Genomic DNA, 18,051 nt, shown 5'->3' on the forward strand with positions numbered 1-18,051 from the left:
AGTGGCAGATGAAAAAAGTGCCACTAAAAAGGCTTTAGTGGTAGGACTTCTAGTGACACTCTTTTTGTGTGTCACTCACTCCAATATGAATTTATAGTGGCAGTTATTTGGTTTCTTGTGACACTTTTTGTGTGCCATTAAATGGCTCTTTATTTGTAGTGTCATTTTAATAAATTTGATCTTTCATAAAACATGCGACATTTTATGGTTTTTGTTGTTGGATTTCATCCCCATCTTGAAGTACGTTTAGGTGTTAATTTGGGATAGGTTAAACATGACATTTTATTTTGTAGGACAATGACGTTAATAATCATTTTTATAAATACGTAATCAAAATAGTCGTCAACATATTTTTTAAAAATATCGATTTGAGTAATTGAGTCTTAAAAAATCTTTAATGAAAGAAGACATTATAAAAATCAATATTGTCTTTAGTTTTTCATGAACCATTGCTAGTTGGTCATATAAGCTAGAGTTAGTTCTTTCAACAATCAAATGACCAAGGAATACGCATGCACTTGCATGCATTTTTGAACAATCAAATGATCATGTTGCACTTCATGCAATCAACTTGAAAGAAAATGGTCATACCAACCTAGCTACTAGTGTTAATTTTCAATTTGACTATTAAGTAATCAAAAACACCATAAGCATTAACCATAAAGCAAGGATAAAAGATGTACATTAGATGTTATTATCTACAAGACTAGAATTCTAAAATTATTTAATTACATTTCCCCTAATTAATTAGATATTAAGCCAATCCATTCCTCCCTGTATATAGCTAGTTTCTTGCAAATAAAATGCATCTTCAAATCCTTCCATCCCAAATCCTCCAAACAATGGTGCCTCTATTGCATCCATAGAGAACGATGAACTCGGGCTTGTGCTCGATATCCCTTCAGACCGCTCAACTAGTCTATTTATCTTCTTTTCCGCTTCAAAGAGTCGTTCCTTAAGCTTTAAGACCTGTGTACATGCTCCATGATTAGGTTTATCTACTAGATGTCACTCATAATCCATACATATACATATGATATAAAGATGAGTTTCCTTATTTATGGACCCTATTAAATGTAATCTAAATTTAGTAAATTTTTTATAGTTTGGAAAATGGTGTAATGTGGAAGAGGAAGGCCCACGTGGGAGATGTGTCATGTGCTTCTCCACCAAAAATACTGTCAAAAACCTTAAAAAAAACTATGGATCAACACTTGTGTGATAATAACAACATCTTTGCTGGACCAATGGGATTCAAGTTTCCTTATTCTTGTTAAAATCACATGGTGTCTCCTGTTACTTTGTTTCAAACCTCGAGCCTCGAGCCCATGCACTTCCAATTCCACATTAGGCTTGCTTATTTTTGGATTAAAAAAATTATCATTAGGGCCACTTGGAACCTATCCATTAGTCATCTCCCCATATGCAGACTCTTTTATTTTTCTGTAATCCTTACAAAAATATTTTTCTTAAAAAACCATGGACTTGAAAAGAAAAACAATATTGGGGTGCCCGAGGTAACACAAACGAATTCAAGTAACGGATAAAGATTAAGATTAGTGGTTGTGTCCGTTTTAGATTAAATTAATCCATAACTAAACGACAATTTTAAAGTAGAACAATTATATTAAAAAAAATGAAGTACTTCAAAAACTGTGGAGAAACAATAATTACTATAATTATGTATTATGTGTAGCGTTAAATCTAGATGCTTGTATTTGATCGTAAATAATATCTAAGGTGCTGTTTGTTTTTGCAGACATAAACTGTCTGCAAGCTGATTTCATCTGTTTTCATGTCTGCAACTGAAGATGTGGTCTGAAGATCTGCAAGCTGAAAATATAAGACTGTTTGTTTTTATAAGCTGATACTGTCTGCATAACTGTCAAACTTATCTCACAAGATAGAAGTCATTTATTCAAGTTACATCTAGTTTTTAGTCTTTGCTTGCCATGCCGATTTGGTTTTGGTGGGTGGTGGAAGGTGGTGGTGGTGGATGGTGGTAGTGGCGGCGGACGGTGGGTAGTGGCGGTGGATGGTGGTGGTGGACAATGGGTGGTGGTGATGGATGGTTTTGGTTGGTGGTGGACGGTGGTGGTGATGGATGGTGGTGGTGGTGGGTGATGGATGGTGGTGGTGGCAGTGATGGATGGTGGTGGTGGTGATGGATGGTGGTGGTGATGGATGGTGGGTGGTGGACGGTGGTGGTGATGGATGGTGGTGGTGGTGGCGGACGGTGGTGGTGATGGATGGTGGGTGGTGGACGGTGGTGGTGGCGGTGATGGATGGTGGTGGTGGTGGCGGTGATGGATGGTGGTGGTGGTGGGTGATGGATGGTGGTGGTGGCGGTGATGGATGGTGGTGGTGGTGGCGGACGGTGGTGGTGATGGATGGTGGGTGGTGGACGGTGGTGGTGATGGATGGTGGGTGGTGGACGGTGGTGGTGGCGGTGGATGGTGGTGGACGGTGGCGGCGGGGTACGGGGGTGGTGGTGGCGGCGTACGGTGGGTGGTGGTGTTGGCGGACGGTGGTAGGAGCAGTGGAAGAGAGGGTGGCTGCAAAGGGAGAAGAGTAGGGTTTTTTTGTGAAGATGTTTTAAGCAAGATTTCCTTGCTTTTCTTTTAAGATGAAAGAAGATAACTTCAGATCTGTTTTAAGAAAAAAAACAAACAGTCTTCAAGGGTAATGTCTGCGCGCCTGCAGACATTAGCTCCCTTGAAGATGTTTGAAGAAAAAACAAACACCCCCTAAGTATATATATCACTTGTGAAGATTATTTGAACAGTAAACAAAAGGTACCTCAGATTCAAGTCTGCATTTTTCAACAACGGTTGAATCGTGTTCAGTTTTAAGCTTGGAGTACTCTTCCTCAAGCTTCTTGGTCTTCCACCGAGCCCGCCGATTCTGAAACCAGACAGCTACCTGGCGCGGGTCAAGCCCGAGCTCAGATGCGATCCGGTCCTTTCTTTCTGACTCCAGCTTGTGCTCATCCCCAAAGTTTTGTTCAAGCATGCTCACTTGTTCATCACTCAGCTTCCTCTTCCTAAACCCACTGCTGTTAGCATTTGTTTTGTTCTTCTTTCGCCTTCTTCGCGGTTTCGCAACTTCTCCTAGAGAAAATTACAATTTAATTTAATGACACAGATGTATATATATATAGCTTAAAACAATCAAAAATATTATTGTAAATAAGTTCAAACCTTGTTCTGGTATGAGTTGGTCATAAATCCCAGGATAATATTGGGAGATAAGAACCATTTGATCGTCGATATGAGTTTGAGGTTTCATCATGGTTGGGTTGTGTTTCTCAACACTTGGAAGAGGTGGTGTTGTTTGGTGACAAGTGGGTGGTTTAATGTGGGTACATCAAGGGGGACTTAATTTATTTATAAAGGTGGAGTGAAGAGGAAGGAGATATTACTGTTACTTTGGGTCAGCCAGTGTCTTTATTTGTAAAGCTTTAATGTCTATATTGACCCCGTAATTTAGAAAATTTCCTGTTCGATCCTTTATTACTTATTAGGTTTTAACTTTTAACCTTTTGGTAATTTAATGCGAAGATATAAAAGTGAGTTGGGTGGTCCGTCTATTTTTGGCCCTCGGGGTTAAGAGATTGAAAAAACCAATAGATTAAACTACCAATTTTATGGCTTAGCACTTGATTCTTAAGAATGAAAAACGATAATTAACGCACAACTTAGAAATAACCGACTTGTATTATAATCAGAAAATATAACTCAAAAAACTGATTACAACATCTTTGGTAGTGAAGTTGTGTTTGTTGTGTCTCTAACACTAACTTTGTACATGTATTTATACTAGTAACCCAACTTGGTCACCAAGCATAATATGTGTCCACCACTCAACTTGGTCACCAAGGTGAACTTGGGCAACAAGGTGAACTTGGCCACCAAGCATATGGAAAAATGTTTCATAATACCCCTTAGACTTTAACCGACTTGTTAAAACCTCTTAGGCCCGGTTCACCGACTTGTGACCCGGAATAGAAATTAATCCAACATTCGCCCTCCCCCCTAATTTCTGCTTCGGATTAGAAAGGTCTTCAACTCCAAGTAACTCGCGCATCTCCGTGAACTTGATTCTTGCGAGTGCTTTAGTGAGGATATCGGCCCGTTGCTCTTTCCCGCAAATGTGCTCAACATCGACCTCGCTGTCGTTGTAGCAATCTCGGAAAAATGAAAACGAGACTTTATATGCTTTGTTCGGTTGTGAAAAACCGGATTTTTCACAATAGCTATTGTTGACGTGTTATCAACTTTTAACACAACTTTCTGCAATGTTTCTCAAGTCAACTCGCTCAACAACTCTCGAAGCCATGCAGCTTGACATGCAGCTGCTGAACCCGCCATGTACTCGGCTTCACACGATGAGAGTGCAATTGTTGCTTGCTTTTGGGAGCACCATGTAATTGGAGATTGCCCGTAATAAAACACGTTCTCCGAGGTACTTCTACCATCATCCTCATCTATGTTGTGACTACTATCACTATAACCTACAAGTCGTTTGGACACGTTATTCCCGTACTTGATCCCGTAACTCGCCGTTCTCTTCAAATATCTCAATAGGTGTCGTATTGCCATACCATGAGATTCTCGTGGGCTTTGCATATGTCGACTAACAATACCCACAGAGTAGTCCATAACCGGACGAGTGTGTAATAAATACCGTAAGCAACCCACTACCTTTCGATACTCGGTTGCATCATGATTGACTTCATTCTCGGCTTTTGAGTATTTCACACCATGATCCATCGGGACTTGAGACGGATTACAGTTTTGCATACCGGTCTCCTTTAGAATGTAACATCCCATTTTCTGGTTTCGGTTAATAAACTAAAGTATGAGTTATTATGAGTCGGGCTAGTGTTGGGTTAAATGGAATTGGGCTATGGACTTGGGTTATGTAGGAAAGAGGAAAAGATCATGGGCTCAAGCCCATGATCTATTATTATATAAGCTATTAATACCCATTTAATTTCTTTTCACACATATTCCATACACCTCCTAAAACACACACTTAAGCTCTCTCTCTAGTCTCTCTCTAGCCGAAATCACCAAGGAAAACCGATCCTGATTTAAGGTAATAGTATGATGTTAAACTCGTTAGATATGGTCATGAAACGATGAGCCGACACTGTTAAATCGTTTAAGTCACGAGATCCGGATGGAATCGGGTATAAACCGAACCTAAGATGAGCTTAAGGATCACCCTAGCTCAGTTCTGGATCGAACGGGACAAAAAACGGTGAAAAACGAGTTAAAATACGTTTTTCCCGGCGAACCCGAGGTTTTTCGGCGACAACGGCGCCGGAAAAGCGGCGGGTACGAGGAAGGGAATGTCAGAGAATGTTTCTGACATTCTCTGACCTAACCATAGTTCGCTATCGGGAATGTAACGAATTAAAGGTGATTCGTTAACTGATTCATCTAAGGGAGCATAACGAACTAGCTACAGTTCGTGTTCAATTCGTTAAGGGGAAAAGATAACGAATCACCCTTGATTCGTGATAGTCAGTTCGTTAAAGGAGATGGCGAATTAGAAGGACGAATTCGTTACGCGAACTAATTCGTTATATGGACCGATTCGTCGAAAGGACCAGTTCGTTAAAGGGTCCAATTCGTTTAATAACCAGTTCGTTAAAGGGTTGAATTCGTTACAGGAACCAGTTCGTTATGATGAGTCAATTCGTTAAGAATAAGTAACGAACTAGAAGTTTAACATAATGACAGAACAGTCCCTGGACTTAGAAAAGAATGAGATAATTGCACTTTAACCCTTGGACTTTGATTATTGATGAAAGATACCTTTAAAGGTTAACGAGTAACGATTAACAAATCGGTAATGATCCAATGAAGTAAAACCGACTTAGATACGTGAGATTAATTAAGTAGATGATAAAAAGAGCTAGAGCAGTATTTAATATATGTATGATTATACAGTTAGTCGTGCTCATCTCAGGAAAGGATTAACTATAAACGGTGAACGTAATCGCGTTCAGATGAGTTTCTAGCCCCATTCCTTGTTATGTTTTCGGGGTTGTGTGCATACTCTATGTGATAGTTAATACACGTATCTTAAGCGGTAAGTGTATGCCTTGTATGATTTATGCATGATGATTACTTGCCGGTGCATGAACGATCTTCGGATATTGCATGTATCGCCATGTGGTAGTTAAGGATATGAAAGATATATATATATATATATATATATATGTATGTATGGATGATGTAGGTATGATGTATAGATGATGTACGAATGATGCATGTATGATATGTTGATAGTATGTGAACGATCTTCGGATATTGCACGTATTGTTAAAGAAAGTATGTAAGACAGGTACGGTACAATTGTGAGAATGTAGGGAACCGACCCTAATAGTATCGGCGAATATAGGGAACCGACCCTAATAGTATGCACACAGGCTAACAGGTTACGGAAGCTGGCTTGAGCGGGGGCACATGGCATAGGAATAAGAGTCTGGCATCTAAAGACTTATGATGTTTTATAATTGATGTTTGAAATTGAAAGACATGATAAATGTTTTAAGACAATGTTTTGGTTTGCTATGTATTGAATTATAGATGTTTTATATTCCCCGTAAAGTTTTTATTAACTCTGATAGTTAGAACTGCGTTTATGAGTAAATCCAACGTAAAAGTGAGGTACCGGTAACGGGACCTTACATAGAATTCTTTTGGCGTATCCTTCTTGTGTAATTATTATTCCGTCCTCTCGTTGGAATACTTCGATTCCGCGATAGTAGGTTAACTTCCCGAGATCCGACATCTCAAACTTGGTCGCCATATCCTTTTTGAAATCGGAAATTATACTCGAGCTTATACCTGTCACAAATAAATCATCCACATACACGGCTACGATCAAAAAATGTTTCCCATCTGTATTTCGGTAAACTGATTGTTCCTTGGAACATTTTTGAAACTTCATGTCTCGTAGGATGTTATCAAGCTTTTTGTTCCAAGCTTGGGGAGCTTGCCTTAACCCGTACAAGGCATTTGAAAACTTGTAAACTTTTGTCTCCTTGTCATTTTTCTCGTATCCTTCGGGTTGTGAAACGAACACAACTTCTTTCAATTCACAATGTAGAAATGCCGTTTTTACATCAAGATGGTGGATTTCCCACCCGTTAGATGCAACCAATGCGATTAGTAGCCGAACGGGGTCTATTCGGGCTACCGGAGCGAAAACATCATCAAAGTCAACCCCGGGTTGTTGCACGTAACCCTTTGCAACTAACCGAGCTTTGTACTTGTTTAACGTTCCATCCTTATTTCGTTTGATTTTGAACACCCACTTCAACCCGATACATTTTGCACCCTTTGTAAGTTCGACTAACTTCCATGTTTCATTCTTTTTTATCGAATCGATCTCGGTATTCATAGCACGAACCCATTCTTGGTTCGACTTAGCCTCAAAATAGCTACTCGGTTCACCACTTGCTGTGAGAAACAATTGCTCATAATCAGAGTCAATATGTAACACATAATCTTCTTGTAATCTTCTTGGTAAAACCGATACTTGGTAAACCCATTTGGGCCACATTTTCACCCGAATGGACCTGTGACCCATTACTCGCCGACTGAACTTGAGAGCGGGTTGAGGAATTAGGCCCGATATGACTTGGTTCGGCTGAGTCGTTGGACTCGGGTTGAACCGATGATGCAGGTTCAGAGCTTGGGCTACCTAGTTTGCTTCTAGACGTTTCTTCAATGGTGGGTTCGATTTGACCAGTTCCATTGTCAACCCACCCCCCACCGCCCCCCCCCCCCCCCCCCCCCGCAAACAATAGAAAACATACCCGGCTCGTAGTCACTCTTTGTTTTCATCAAACACAACGTTTCGACTAACAACAATTTTCCGGGTGTTCAGATCGAAGAGGCGGTATGCTTATGAACATGTCTCCGACCTGAGATAAACGAGCTGTCTTGACCTCTAATCAAGTTTCTTTAGATGTACACTATCAAATTTAGCATACGTCATGCACCCAAATACTCGAACATTTTCAATAATCGGTTTCTTTTTCTTGAACCGTTCATATGGAGTTTGATCAAACAAGGCCCGGGTTGGCACCCGATTGATTAGAAAGGTTGAATGTCGGACCACTTCTCCCCACATAAAATTCGGTACCTTCATCGCCTTTAGAATACTCCGCATCATCCCCATTAAAGTTCGGTTTCGCCTTTCTACCACGCCATTTTGTTGTGGTGTGTACGAGGCGGTTAAATGCCGAATAATTCCACTTTCATCGCAGAACCGATTGAAATCACGTGAAGTGAATTCTACTCCCCTATCGGTTCGGAGAGTTTTCATTGGTAAACCCGCCTCCGTCTCGATTAGGGCTTTAAACCTCTTGAAACTTTCAAACGCTTCACCTTTTTCTTTCAATAAAAACGTCCACATATATCGTGAGTAATCGTCTATAATAACAAAGACATACCTATTACCCGAGATCGTGGATGGGGCTATTGGACCGCACAAGTCACCATGAACTAACTCCAAAGGTTAGGATGCTCTACATAACGAACTAGCCGGAAACGAACGCCTCGTTTGTTTACCCACCAAACACGATTCACACAATTGACTTTCGTGTTCAACATGTGGCAAACCTCGTACAAGATCCTTCTTAGCCATCGATTTTTTCAATTTGAAATTGATGTGCCCAAGTCTTGCATGCCAACGCCATGCATCACCTTTGATCTTTGATTGCAAACACACGGGAGCTCCAATCTCCATTCGTATTTTGTAGAGTCGGTTTACGGATCTCTTGACCTTCATGAGTAACCTCTCATTCTCATCGTACATGGTTAGAAGATCGTGTTTCATCTGAATGTCACATCCGGACTCCGTTGCTTGACCGAGACCTATTACATTATTTTTTAACTCTGGAATGTAATAAATCTCAGTTAGAAAGTCTTGGTCACCCGATTTTCCTTGGAAAAGAATTGAGCATTTTCTCTTGATTTGAACAAATGACCCATCTCCGAAATTAACCCTACAGGTTATGTTCTCGTTTAACTCTAAAAAATATGACCGGTTTCCCGCCATATGATTACTTGCCCCATTATCCAAATACCATACATCATCTTCGACCCTCTCGGTCTCTTATTTCTTTGGTATTAAGTTTTGTTCATTTAAGTACACAACTTGATGCATATATGCCGCATCATCAAAATTTTCACGGGCTTCGGTTTTGTTTGCTTCTTGAACCTTTTGAACTCGGTCTGGGCAACCGGATGCAAAGTGACCAAACTGGTCACATCGGTAACATAAAATCTTTAACCGATATTTCTTCACCTTTATTTTCCCCCGACTTTATGACCCTTGTTCGGTACTAGGGGTTCGGTATTGGCCATTAAAATGGCCTCGACCGCGACCTCGACCTCCTTGTCCTCGTCCCCCATTAGATTCAAAACTTCTATGACTTGATGAATCATATTTACCGAATAAAAGTTTACCTTGGTCACCCCCTTGAATTTCTTCTTCTCGGATTCTCTCCTTATAGCCTCGAAGTCGGCCTACAACATCTTCAAATCCCGTTTTATTGAGATTCAACACTTGCTCAAGCGAAGCAACCATCTGAATACACGTCGATCTTGGGAGACTTTTGAGAAACTTCTTTACCAACCTTGCTTCATCTATAACTTCGCCGAGAGTCGCGGATTTCGAGGCAATGCTCGATAACTTGCCCGCAAAGTTATCTATGGAATCTGACTCGTTCATCTTCATATTGTCAAATTCCATTAACAAGGTTTAAATACGTGCTTCTCTAACCCGTTCGGCACCTAAGTGTCGGGTTTTAATCGAATCCCACATGGCTTTAGCAGTTTCTTGATCTCCAATTTGCATGATCAAGGTTTCAGGTATGGGTTGAAACAACAAGGCCATAGCCATGTCATTTTTGTCTTCATCGGAGACACCCGACTTGATGGTGTCCCAAACGTTTTGAACTCTTAGGACTACTTTCATCCTCAAAGCCCGCACGGTATAGTTCGTTGCTGTTAACATTGGACACTAAACGAAAGATGGCCCATTCTCTTTCCCCTTTAGATGCGGCGGGGGAGTCGTGTCACCCATGGCTACTCAAATCCAACTTGTTTGAATAAAGTAACAACTAAACAAACTATGCGATCGACAATGACAACAACTTCTTCATGAAATCAAACCAACTTGTTTGATCGAAACACCTTCTTTGTTGATCGTTAATTATCGCGTTCTTGAACCGAGCTCAGATACCAATTCAAGAATGAAAAACAATAATTAAAACACAATTTAAGTAAGTTCCATTCCGATGGGTCATTGGCTATGCTTACTATTGATTTTTGTAATGCCTTCAACTTGGTGGATAAGACTGCCCTTCTGAATGATGTTTGGGCCCGATGCCCATCTATTTCCTCATGGGTGAACTTTTTATATGGGCAACCGGCCAGGCTATATGTGGGGGATGGCCACGTTTGGTCCACCACTGGGGTTCAGCAGGGGGACCCTTTGGGACCTCTTGTTTTCTCCTTAGTTCCGCACCCACTTATTCATCTAGTCCAGAGTTCATGTAAGCTTCTCTTTCATGCTTGGTACCTAGATGATGGGACAATTATTGGGGACTCTAAAGAGGTTGCTAAAGCTTTAGATATTATCAGGTCGGAAGGTCCCCACCTGGGCCTTGAACTTAATATTAAGAAAACCAAAGTATTTTGGCCGTCGTGCAATGGGGTTAAGGTGCAGGAGGGGGTGTTTCCCTGTGAGATTGGAAGACCAGTGCTAGGTGTGAAACTCCTCGGGGGAGCCGTTAGCCGGGATGCCAGGTTCATCAGCGAACTTGCTATGAAAAGGGCTTCGCGAGTTGCGGACCCTCAATGCGAGCTCCTTTTGCTCCGCTCTTGTATGGGAGTTGGAAAGTTGTTGTTTGGTCTCAGAACATGCCAACCTGTGTATGTAGGGGAAGCAGTTTCTGTGTTTGACAATGGCCTTCGTGGGGCAATTGAGGACATCGTGGTTTGTGGTGGTCCCTTCTTTGGAGATTTTCAATGGAGGTTGGCATCACTTCCGACTCGTTTTGGAGGTTTGGGTTTATGTTCAGCTTCAGACGTTTCTACTTATGCGTTTGTGGCCTCGAGGGCGCAATCTTGGGAATTGCAAGACCACATTCTTTGAGGTTGTGGTATTGATGGGTTTGACTCCGATTATGGGAGTGCGATAGATCGGTTGCACATTTCACTTCCCGATTTTGACATTAGCGGTTTCTCTAATAAAGACACCGCCCCCTAAATCCCAACATGCTTTGGCGAGTGCCCTTTATAGTGGAATCATCAAGAGTTTGAAAATGAAGTTTGATTTATCCCCTCGTCAGAAAGCGGTGTTTGAGTGTCTTTGGGCTCCTCGGTCTCAAGATTTCTTAAGTGTTCTCCATATTGAAGGATTGGGCCAACATATTTCGGCTTTGGAGTATCGGGTCATCCTGAAGTATCGGTTAATGATCCCTTTGTTTTCCGGTAGATGAGTCGTGCCCGGTTTGCCGTAAGGTTTGTTTAGATTCTTTTGGCGAGCATGCGGTTCACTACAAAGAGTTGCCTGGGTTTAAGTACAGGCATGATTTGGTGAGGGATGTTCTACGCGATGTTCTTAAACGAGCCGGAATTTCGGCTAAAAAGGAAGCCCCCGTAAACTTTCTTACGGATCCTCAAGAAGGAAGATCTACATTACGACCGACCGATATTCTTGTTTTTGGGTGGGTAGGGGGGAAACACGCTTGTGTCGACCTCACAGGAGTGTCCCCTCTTGTTGGGATTAGGGACACTGGGTTTGTAGCAGGACAGACAGCATTGAAGGCGGCATCAGGCAATGTTGCTAAACACGAGAGAGCTTGTTTAGAGAATCAACACGTGTTTATCCCCTTCGCCTTTGACACTTTTGGTTTCTTAGCTCCGGATGCCGTGGACCTTTTAAATAGGGTTCAGAAAGTTGTGTATAGTAACGTATCAGCCCATAAGAATCGAAACTTAGTTTTTAGTCGGATTGGGTTTGCTATCCAAAAGGGGGTTGCGGCGCAGCTTGTTGCCCGCTTACCTGCGACTTCATTGTAAATCGTTTGGATGTTTCGACCAGAAATTATAACTCAAAAAACTGATTACAACATCTTTGGTAGTGATGGTGGTGATAGTTGTGTTTGTTGTGTCTCTAACACTAATTTGTACATGTATTTATACTAGTAACCTAACTTGGTCACCAAGCATAATATATGTCTACCACTCAACTTGGTCACCAAGGTGAACTTGGGCAACAAGGTGAACTTGGCCACCAAGCATATGGAAGAATGTTTCATAATACCCCTTAGACTTTAACCGACTTGTGACCCGAAAAAGAAATTAATCCAACGGATTCCCCTCTTTGAGAAGTAGTAATAAGTTTGAATATTATTTCTATTAATTTCCTATCAGGCTTCTCATGGTTAGAGCACCCACAAAACAGGTGAGTTTTGGACGATTATAGCCCCCAACGAACCGCACATCATCCGGTTTTATTGTAGTGGAGCTCGCTTTTGAAGGGTAGTTCTTGTCCAATAACTAGAAAAAAGCTATGTAATTAAAGAGAATGATGAGCAGTTAAAAAAAAATGTAATTATGTACTATTTTTTAATGTCCTTATTGAATGGGTGTTTACTGATTAAATGAAGGTCTTTTATGCGACATATGACTAAAGATGTTTTTTTTAGTGTTTTTGAGTTTTCTTACAATAAATTGTCATATAAAAATATAATAATAACAGTAAATAATACAAAAGAGGTAATAAAAAAATTATAATAAGAAAGTAAAACAATTATAATAATAACAAAAAAGTTTTAATTACAATAATAATTATAATAATAAAAATAAACAGATAATAGTTTTACTTTCGGTTGGAGATATTTGACATTCTACTTAGGCACTTAATAGTGATATTACTTACTTTACATAATTATCTTTAAAGGTGTCTACGTATGTTTTCTTTCCGATTTATGTTCAGTTTATTTTCATGCCATACTTCGTTTCCAATGTTTACTCAAAAAATTTGGGCACGTCATATTTGAAAAGAACTTGAACTTTATGAGCAAAATAAATTCACAGATTATGTAATAGTGGGCAGAGGTTGGGATCCCAAACCTGAAAGCCTTAAAGTCAGTAAACAGATACAATTTATTTATTTATTTCTTATTATTTTTGGCAGGGTTAGGGGTCTCTAGATTTGGACAAAGGCTCCAATTGGGAGGTATTTTGGCTATACAGTGTGGCTACCGTTTTATCGCTGAACTGCTGAGGTGGCGGGTGGTGTTGGCGGCAAACACCGCCCTGGTGTTGTCGGCGGCGCCCAACTTTACAAGTCGGTAAAAATATTGTGAATTTTTCGCTGATGAGAGTGTCACCCAATTAAACATCTTTCTCTCATTTAAATGGGGTGTTAAATTTTTGAATCAAATGTTGAGAGAAGAATTGAAAAGCTGCAGATGTCTCATGGTGGTGGAGTTGTGGATGAGAAGAATATGGACCTATTTTTAACCTAGTGTAATTTAATATTTTAATTATTATTAAAAAAAACTTCATATTTATTTAAGTAGGTCAAATAGTTTTTAGTTAAAAATTTGTTTTTGTTAATTTTCTTAAAAAGAACTAAATACATAGGTTTGTATAAAAAAATTTTATGAACATCATGGTATAAATTTTAACTAAAACGGATTTTTTGTAAAAAAACATTTTTTTTGTCTCGTAAACGATTTTGACACGTGCTTGAACCGGCAAGCTTAGCAAAATATTTACATTTTTTATTACTCGACAACTATGAGTACTCGAAAATTATTTCTTTTAGTTTACGTTTGTACACAAAATTTAATATTTTTATTTAAGTCATATTAAATTAACTTTACTTATATTAATATTGTTATTTTATTTAGAAAGAGAGGGTGATGAAATGGCAACCATTCCATGATATTGTTAAAATTAGTGAACTAGAGTGACGTATGATGTGGTGCTAATATTGTATAATAAAATGAAAGGTAAAATGGTATTTACACCTTTTAGTTTTTTTCTCATTTTAGTGGGTCACTCACTCTTGTAGGCAGAACCTTAGCATCTTAAAATATACAATTGTTTACTAATTACGTGAGACATGCACTTACATAACATATGTGACTGCGTATACAAACGTTGGTATTATTTACAAAATTAGCCATACTCCTCTTATTTTTTTTTATGTATTGCTCTTTAATTAATTTGTGTAATACTTCGACTTCTAATTATCATCCTTAGTTAGCTTTATCTTTTACTTTATCTTTAGTTAACTGATTACATTTATCCTTTACCTTTATAATTATCTACTTTGATACTAGGATAATATTGACATTTTCATTTTATCATTTATTAGTTAGCTTTTTGATTTGTTCGTTACCTTTATCATTATCGTTTACATTTTTTTTATTTATGTAAATAAATAAATATAGCTTTCGGTTATTCAATACACATAAATATTATTCACCAACTTTATTTTGCTCTTTGTTCAATTTTTTCATTAAGGATATTTTAGCTTACTTGTATAATGTCTTGCATAATAAGTACATTTTTTGAATATTAAAACTGTTGTTAGCATCATGATAGTTAATATCGAGAGCAATACCGTTTTATTGACTTGTACGTAACTCAAGCAATAAAATTTATATTTTGTTTTGCATTTTAAAGACATCAATGAAGTAAATACATTTATGATTTATGACAAGTCATTTCAAATAATATATTTATTTTTCCATTAAACCGGCCATTTTATAGGTTGGATATAATATACTTTAACGAAAACATCATGTTTGTCTTACTTAAACTATATATATATATATATATATATATATATATATGCTTGATATTTTATACATCACCCACCAAACTTTATTCAAACTTATGAGTGCCACAGCCATTGTATCTTTAGCACAAAACAAAACTGACTTGGATTACAGTCAAAATGGCAATACGTGCAAGGCTTTTGATCACTCACTTGAGGAAATGCTGAATATGGATAAGAAAACCTTCCGTACATTATCTTTTAGCTTTTAACCTCTGAGTTAACATACGTAGATGACTATGTATATGTGATGTCTTAACACATGAAAGATAAAAGGGTCTAAGATTGGGTCCCAATGTTTCGCACGCCAACTTTTTTTTGTTTGCTTGAAACCTGGATACTTAAGTTATTGATTACATTTTTTGTTTTGACGTTTTTTAGTTTTGAAAACTTAAGATGACAAATTGGTTTTTAAGATAGCGATTTCAAATTCTTGAAGTATGCATATCTGACTAGATCAGATAAACATCTAGAAGTTTTATCTTTTTGCTTTTAAAGTCGCTTTTAGATTTAAATTCTAATTTAAAAACCATCAATTTATCAACAGGAATTTTAAAAGAACATATTTTAAAAAAGTTTATGAAAGGGTCATCATCATGATTTTATGGTTCAGTTTGTTAAAGCAACATATTTTATGGGTGCGGAATTAAGAAATAACAATTATATATTTGCACCCATATTACCTAACATTTTATTGGATCTTGAACTTGATCAGGGGGCTTTCAAAGTGTTTTATTGATTGGCCAATCAATGGGCTCCAGTAACTAATTTCAACGTTTTATATCAAAGTTTTTAGGATGTGACATATGCTTTCCTTTTTTACTTTTTTTTTTCCCGTAATCTAGCTCACCAATCATAGTGTTGATTCTATATTAACCACAAAGATGCTAGTATGCTACAGAATAGATAAGTTTTTTACAGTTGCAAGACCAAAACTTACGATGTTTTTAAGGTCTGTAAAACCTGGTATCATTTTAACTCGGGTTAATTTGGTGTTGGAATCTAAACATCTTTATGATAAAATGTAGTCATATGAATAAAGACATGTTTCCACGCCAGGGGGTGGTCGTACTGGCATGCACATGGGGGGCTTCTAAAATCTAAACTATTTTTGACACGCGTCAACACCCCCAAATCCACACTATCTAGGACCACACTTCCTATCCATCTGCGTCCTTCCACCTAAACACACGCATATGTTAATGGTAGCCGTCAATACATACTATTCCACTCATGGACTCATGGTCCAAATTTATGTAAAACAATTCGACAACTTACATATAAATATTAAATAGGTATTGGATTTTAATAACCTAATTCATCTATTATCTAGAAACTAATCCGAGCTTATAAAATGTTTACATGATATCTCAACTTTGAGTGTATTTTTCTTCAATAGTTTCACACTAACTAAAAAGTAATCATGTTAGTTTTTTATGACGTATAACTTACGTATTGGATTACTAAGGGGAAATATGTTCAAAATTGGTACCATCGGTAAACATTTAATAAGTTGGTAATAATCCCAGCAATCTCATACAACTGTAAGAACTATTTTGGGTTATGTATTTAGGATTGAAACTTAAAAGTTTAGGGTTTTATGTTTGAAATAAGTGGTGTTTTTTTTTTTTTTTTTGGATGGTTATGAAATTAAAACCATGCAGCCCTTTTTAATTTGAACTGATCAAAGTAAAAGGTATTTGAAGTGTTGAAGTGTACTGCACTGGTTAGGTATTGCTCTTTGATCATCCTGCTGCTTGCATGTTCGCAACCTTATCCGATATATGCATAAGTGTAATATTTTCCTAAGTCGAACCGATCATATGAATCCGTATGCAAATGTTGATAATGTTTGTAGCAAATATAGGAAATGCATGCATGTGCAATTGAATAGAATATGATTGGTATGAAACATTGCTACAAAGTTATGAAATTTTCCTGATTTAGGGTGTGTTTGGGATTCCTTATTTTTCCCTCTTTATGACTTATAAAGGATGAATAAGTCTTTATTATGTTTATAGAGTGTTTGGGAACTAATAAGTCTTTTTAACTTTCTCATTATCCATAAGGCTAAAAAATGAGTTTTGAATAAGTTGAAATATGGTAACTTATCTCCTTATTGGTGTTGAAAACTCATTCAACCCTTCCATTCCACCCAAACACTTTTTAAAATCAACTTACTCACTTATAAAAAGTTGTCATTTTGGTCATTTTACATCAATAAGTTAAATTAAACACTAAAAAAAACAAATTATTGACTTATGTTAATCCAAACACTTTTTTGGAAACTCCTTATTAAAAATTCATAAGTCATTTTCTACTTATCATAAAAAGGTATTTTTAACTTAAATAAGGAATACCAAACACATCCTTAGTGTCCCCTTCAAGAGTTACACATAAAAATAACACATACATTCTCTATCTTTTATCCTTAAGTTAGAAAAGCTTATCTCTTTCTGAATATGATACCACAAAGTTGGCCTATAATACATGGTAAAAATTATGACAGTACTGACTAAATTAAAGTTATTTCCCTCTTTTCAACAAGTTGATTATGATAATATAGCTAGGTAACTAGCTTGAATGATGTGTTAGTTTCTAGTCTATGTGAGGGTTGGGAGTGGAAACTCCTTTATATTCATCCCTACCATTCTACTAATATCAAGTAACATTGCATGCACCAATCCAGTGTAGCCACTTCAATTTTAATTTTAATTTTAATTTTTTTTTTTGCAAAATCTCGGTTCAGCTATTTTGCGACACCTTATTTGGTCTTATTTGGTTTGTTTTAGTTGCAGTCCGACATGTAAATTTTGTATTTTGTTTTAGTTCTGGTACCCTAACGAAAGTGATGAGAATCGACCGAATTCGAGTAGACTTAACGTTTTTTGTTTTTGTTTCGGTACCATAACAAACATGACGAAAACCGACCGAATGTCGGTTTTGTTTTGTTTTGTTTTTTAGTTTCGGTATTGTAACAAACTTGACAGAAACCAATCCAATTTGCGTAGACTCACAGCCTCAACTTCCGGGATCGACAATTGTCAAGTTTTACCAACACCTGAGTTTACTGGCTGACGCCACCCCATTAGTCTACCTCAAATTTTATTATTTTTTGTTTTTATTTTGGTTTTAGTTTCGGTACAATAACACACGTAA

At 37.8% G+C, this 18,051-nt stretch overlaps 1 protein-coding gene across 1 annotated transcript; it reads right to left on the reverse strand.

Annotated features, from left to right (window-relative positions):
* Positions 1-632: 632 nt before the first annotated feature.
* Positions 633-3,343, reverse strand: LOC143593810 (homeobox-leucine zipper protein ATHB-40-like). The gene is made up of 3 exons (XM_077073310.1): positions 3,201-3,343; positions 2,800-3,110; positions 633-969 (listed from the first exon to the last, which is right to left on the reverse strand). Exons 1-3 carry the CDS (start codon positions 3,289-3,291, stop codon positions 748-750), a joined length of 624 nt encoding a protein of 207 aa, XP_076929425.1. The 5' UTR covers positions 3,292-3,343; the 3' UTR covers positions 633-747.
* Positions 3,344-18,051: the final 14,708 nt, after the last annotated feature.

Source organism: Bidens hawaiensis, unplaced genomic scaffold, assembly GCF_021521415.1.
Source record: "Bidens hawaiensis isolate Kalapana, Puna unplaced genomic scaffold, B.hawaiensis_p1.1 tig00042826_1, whole genome shotgun sequence".
NCBI classification, from domain to species: domain Eukaryota; kingdom Viridiplantae; phylum Streptophyta; class Magnoliopsida; order Asterales; family Asteraceae; genus Bidens; species Bidens hawaiensis.

What these genes read in the sequence shown, in the direction of transcription:
- LOC143593810 (XM_077073310.1), bottom strand. Translation starts at nt 3,291, where the DNA reads ATGATGAAACCTCAAACTCATATCGACGATCAAATGGTTCTTATCTCC. An exon ending in CCAACTCATACCAGAACAAG is followed by an intron (nt 3,111 to 3,200) that starts GTTTGAACTTAT and finishes AATTTTCTCTAG; the next exon opens with GAGAAGTTGCGAAACCGCGA. An exon ending in AATGCAGACTTGAATCTGAG is followed by an intron (nt 970 to 2,799) that starts GTACCTTTTGTT and finishes GCATGTACACAG; the next exon opens with GTCTTAAAGCTTAAGGAACG.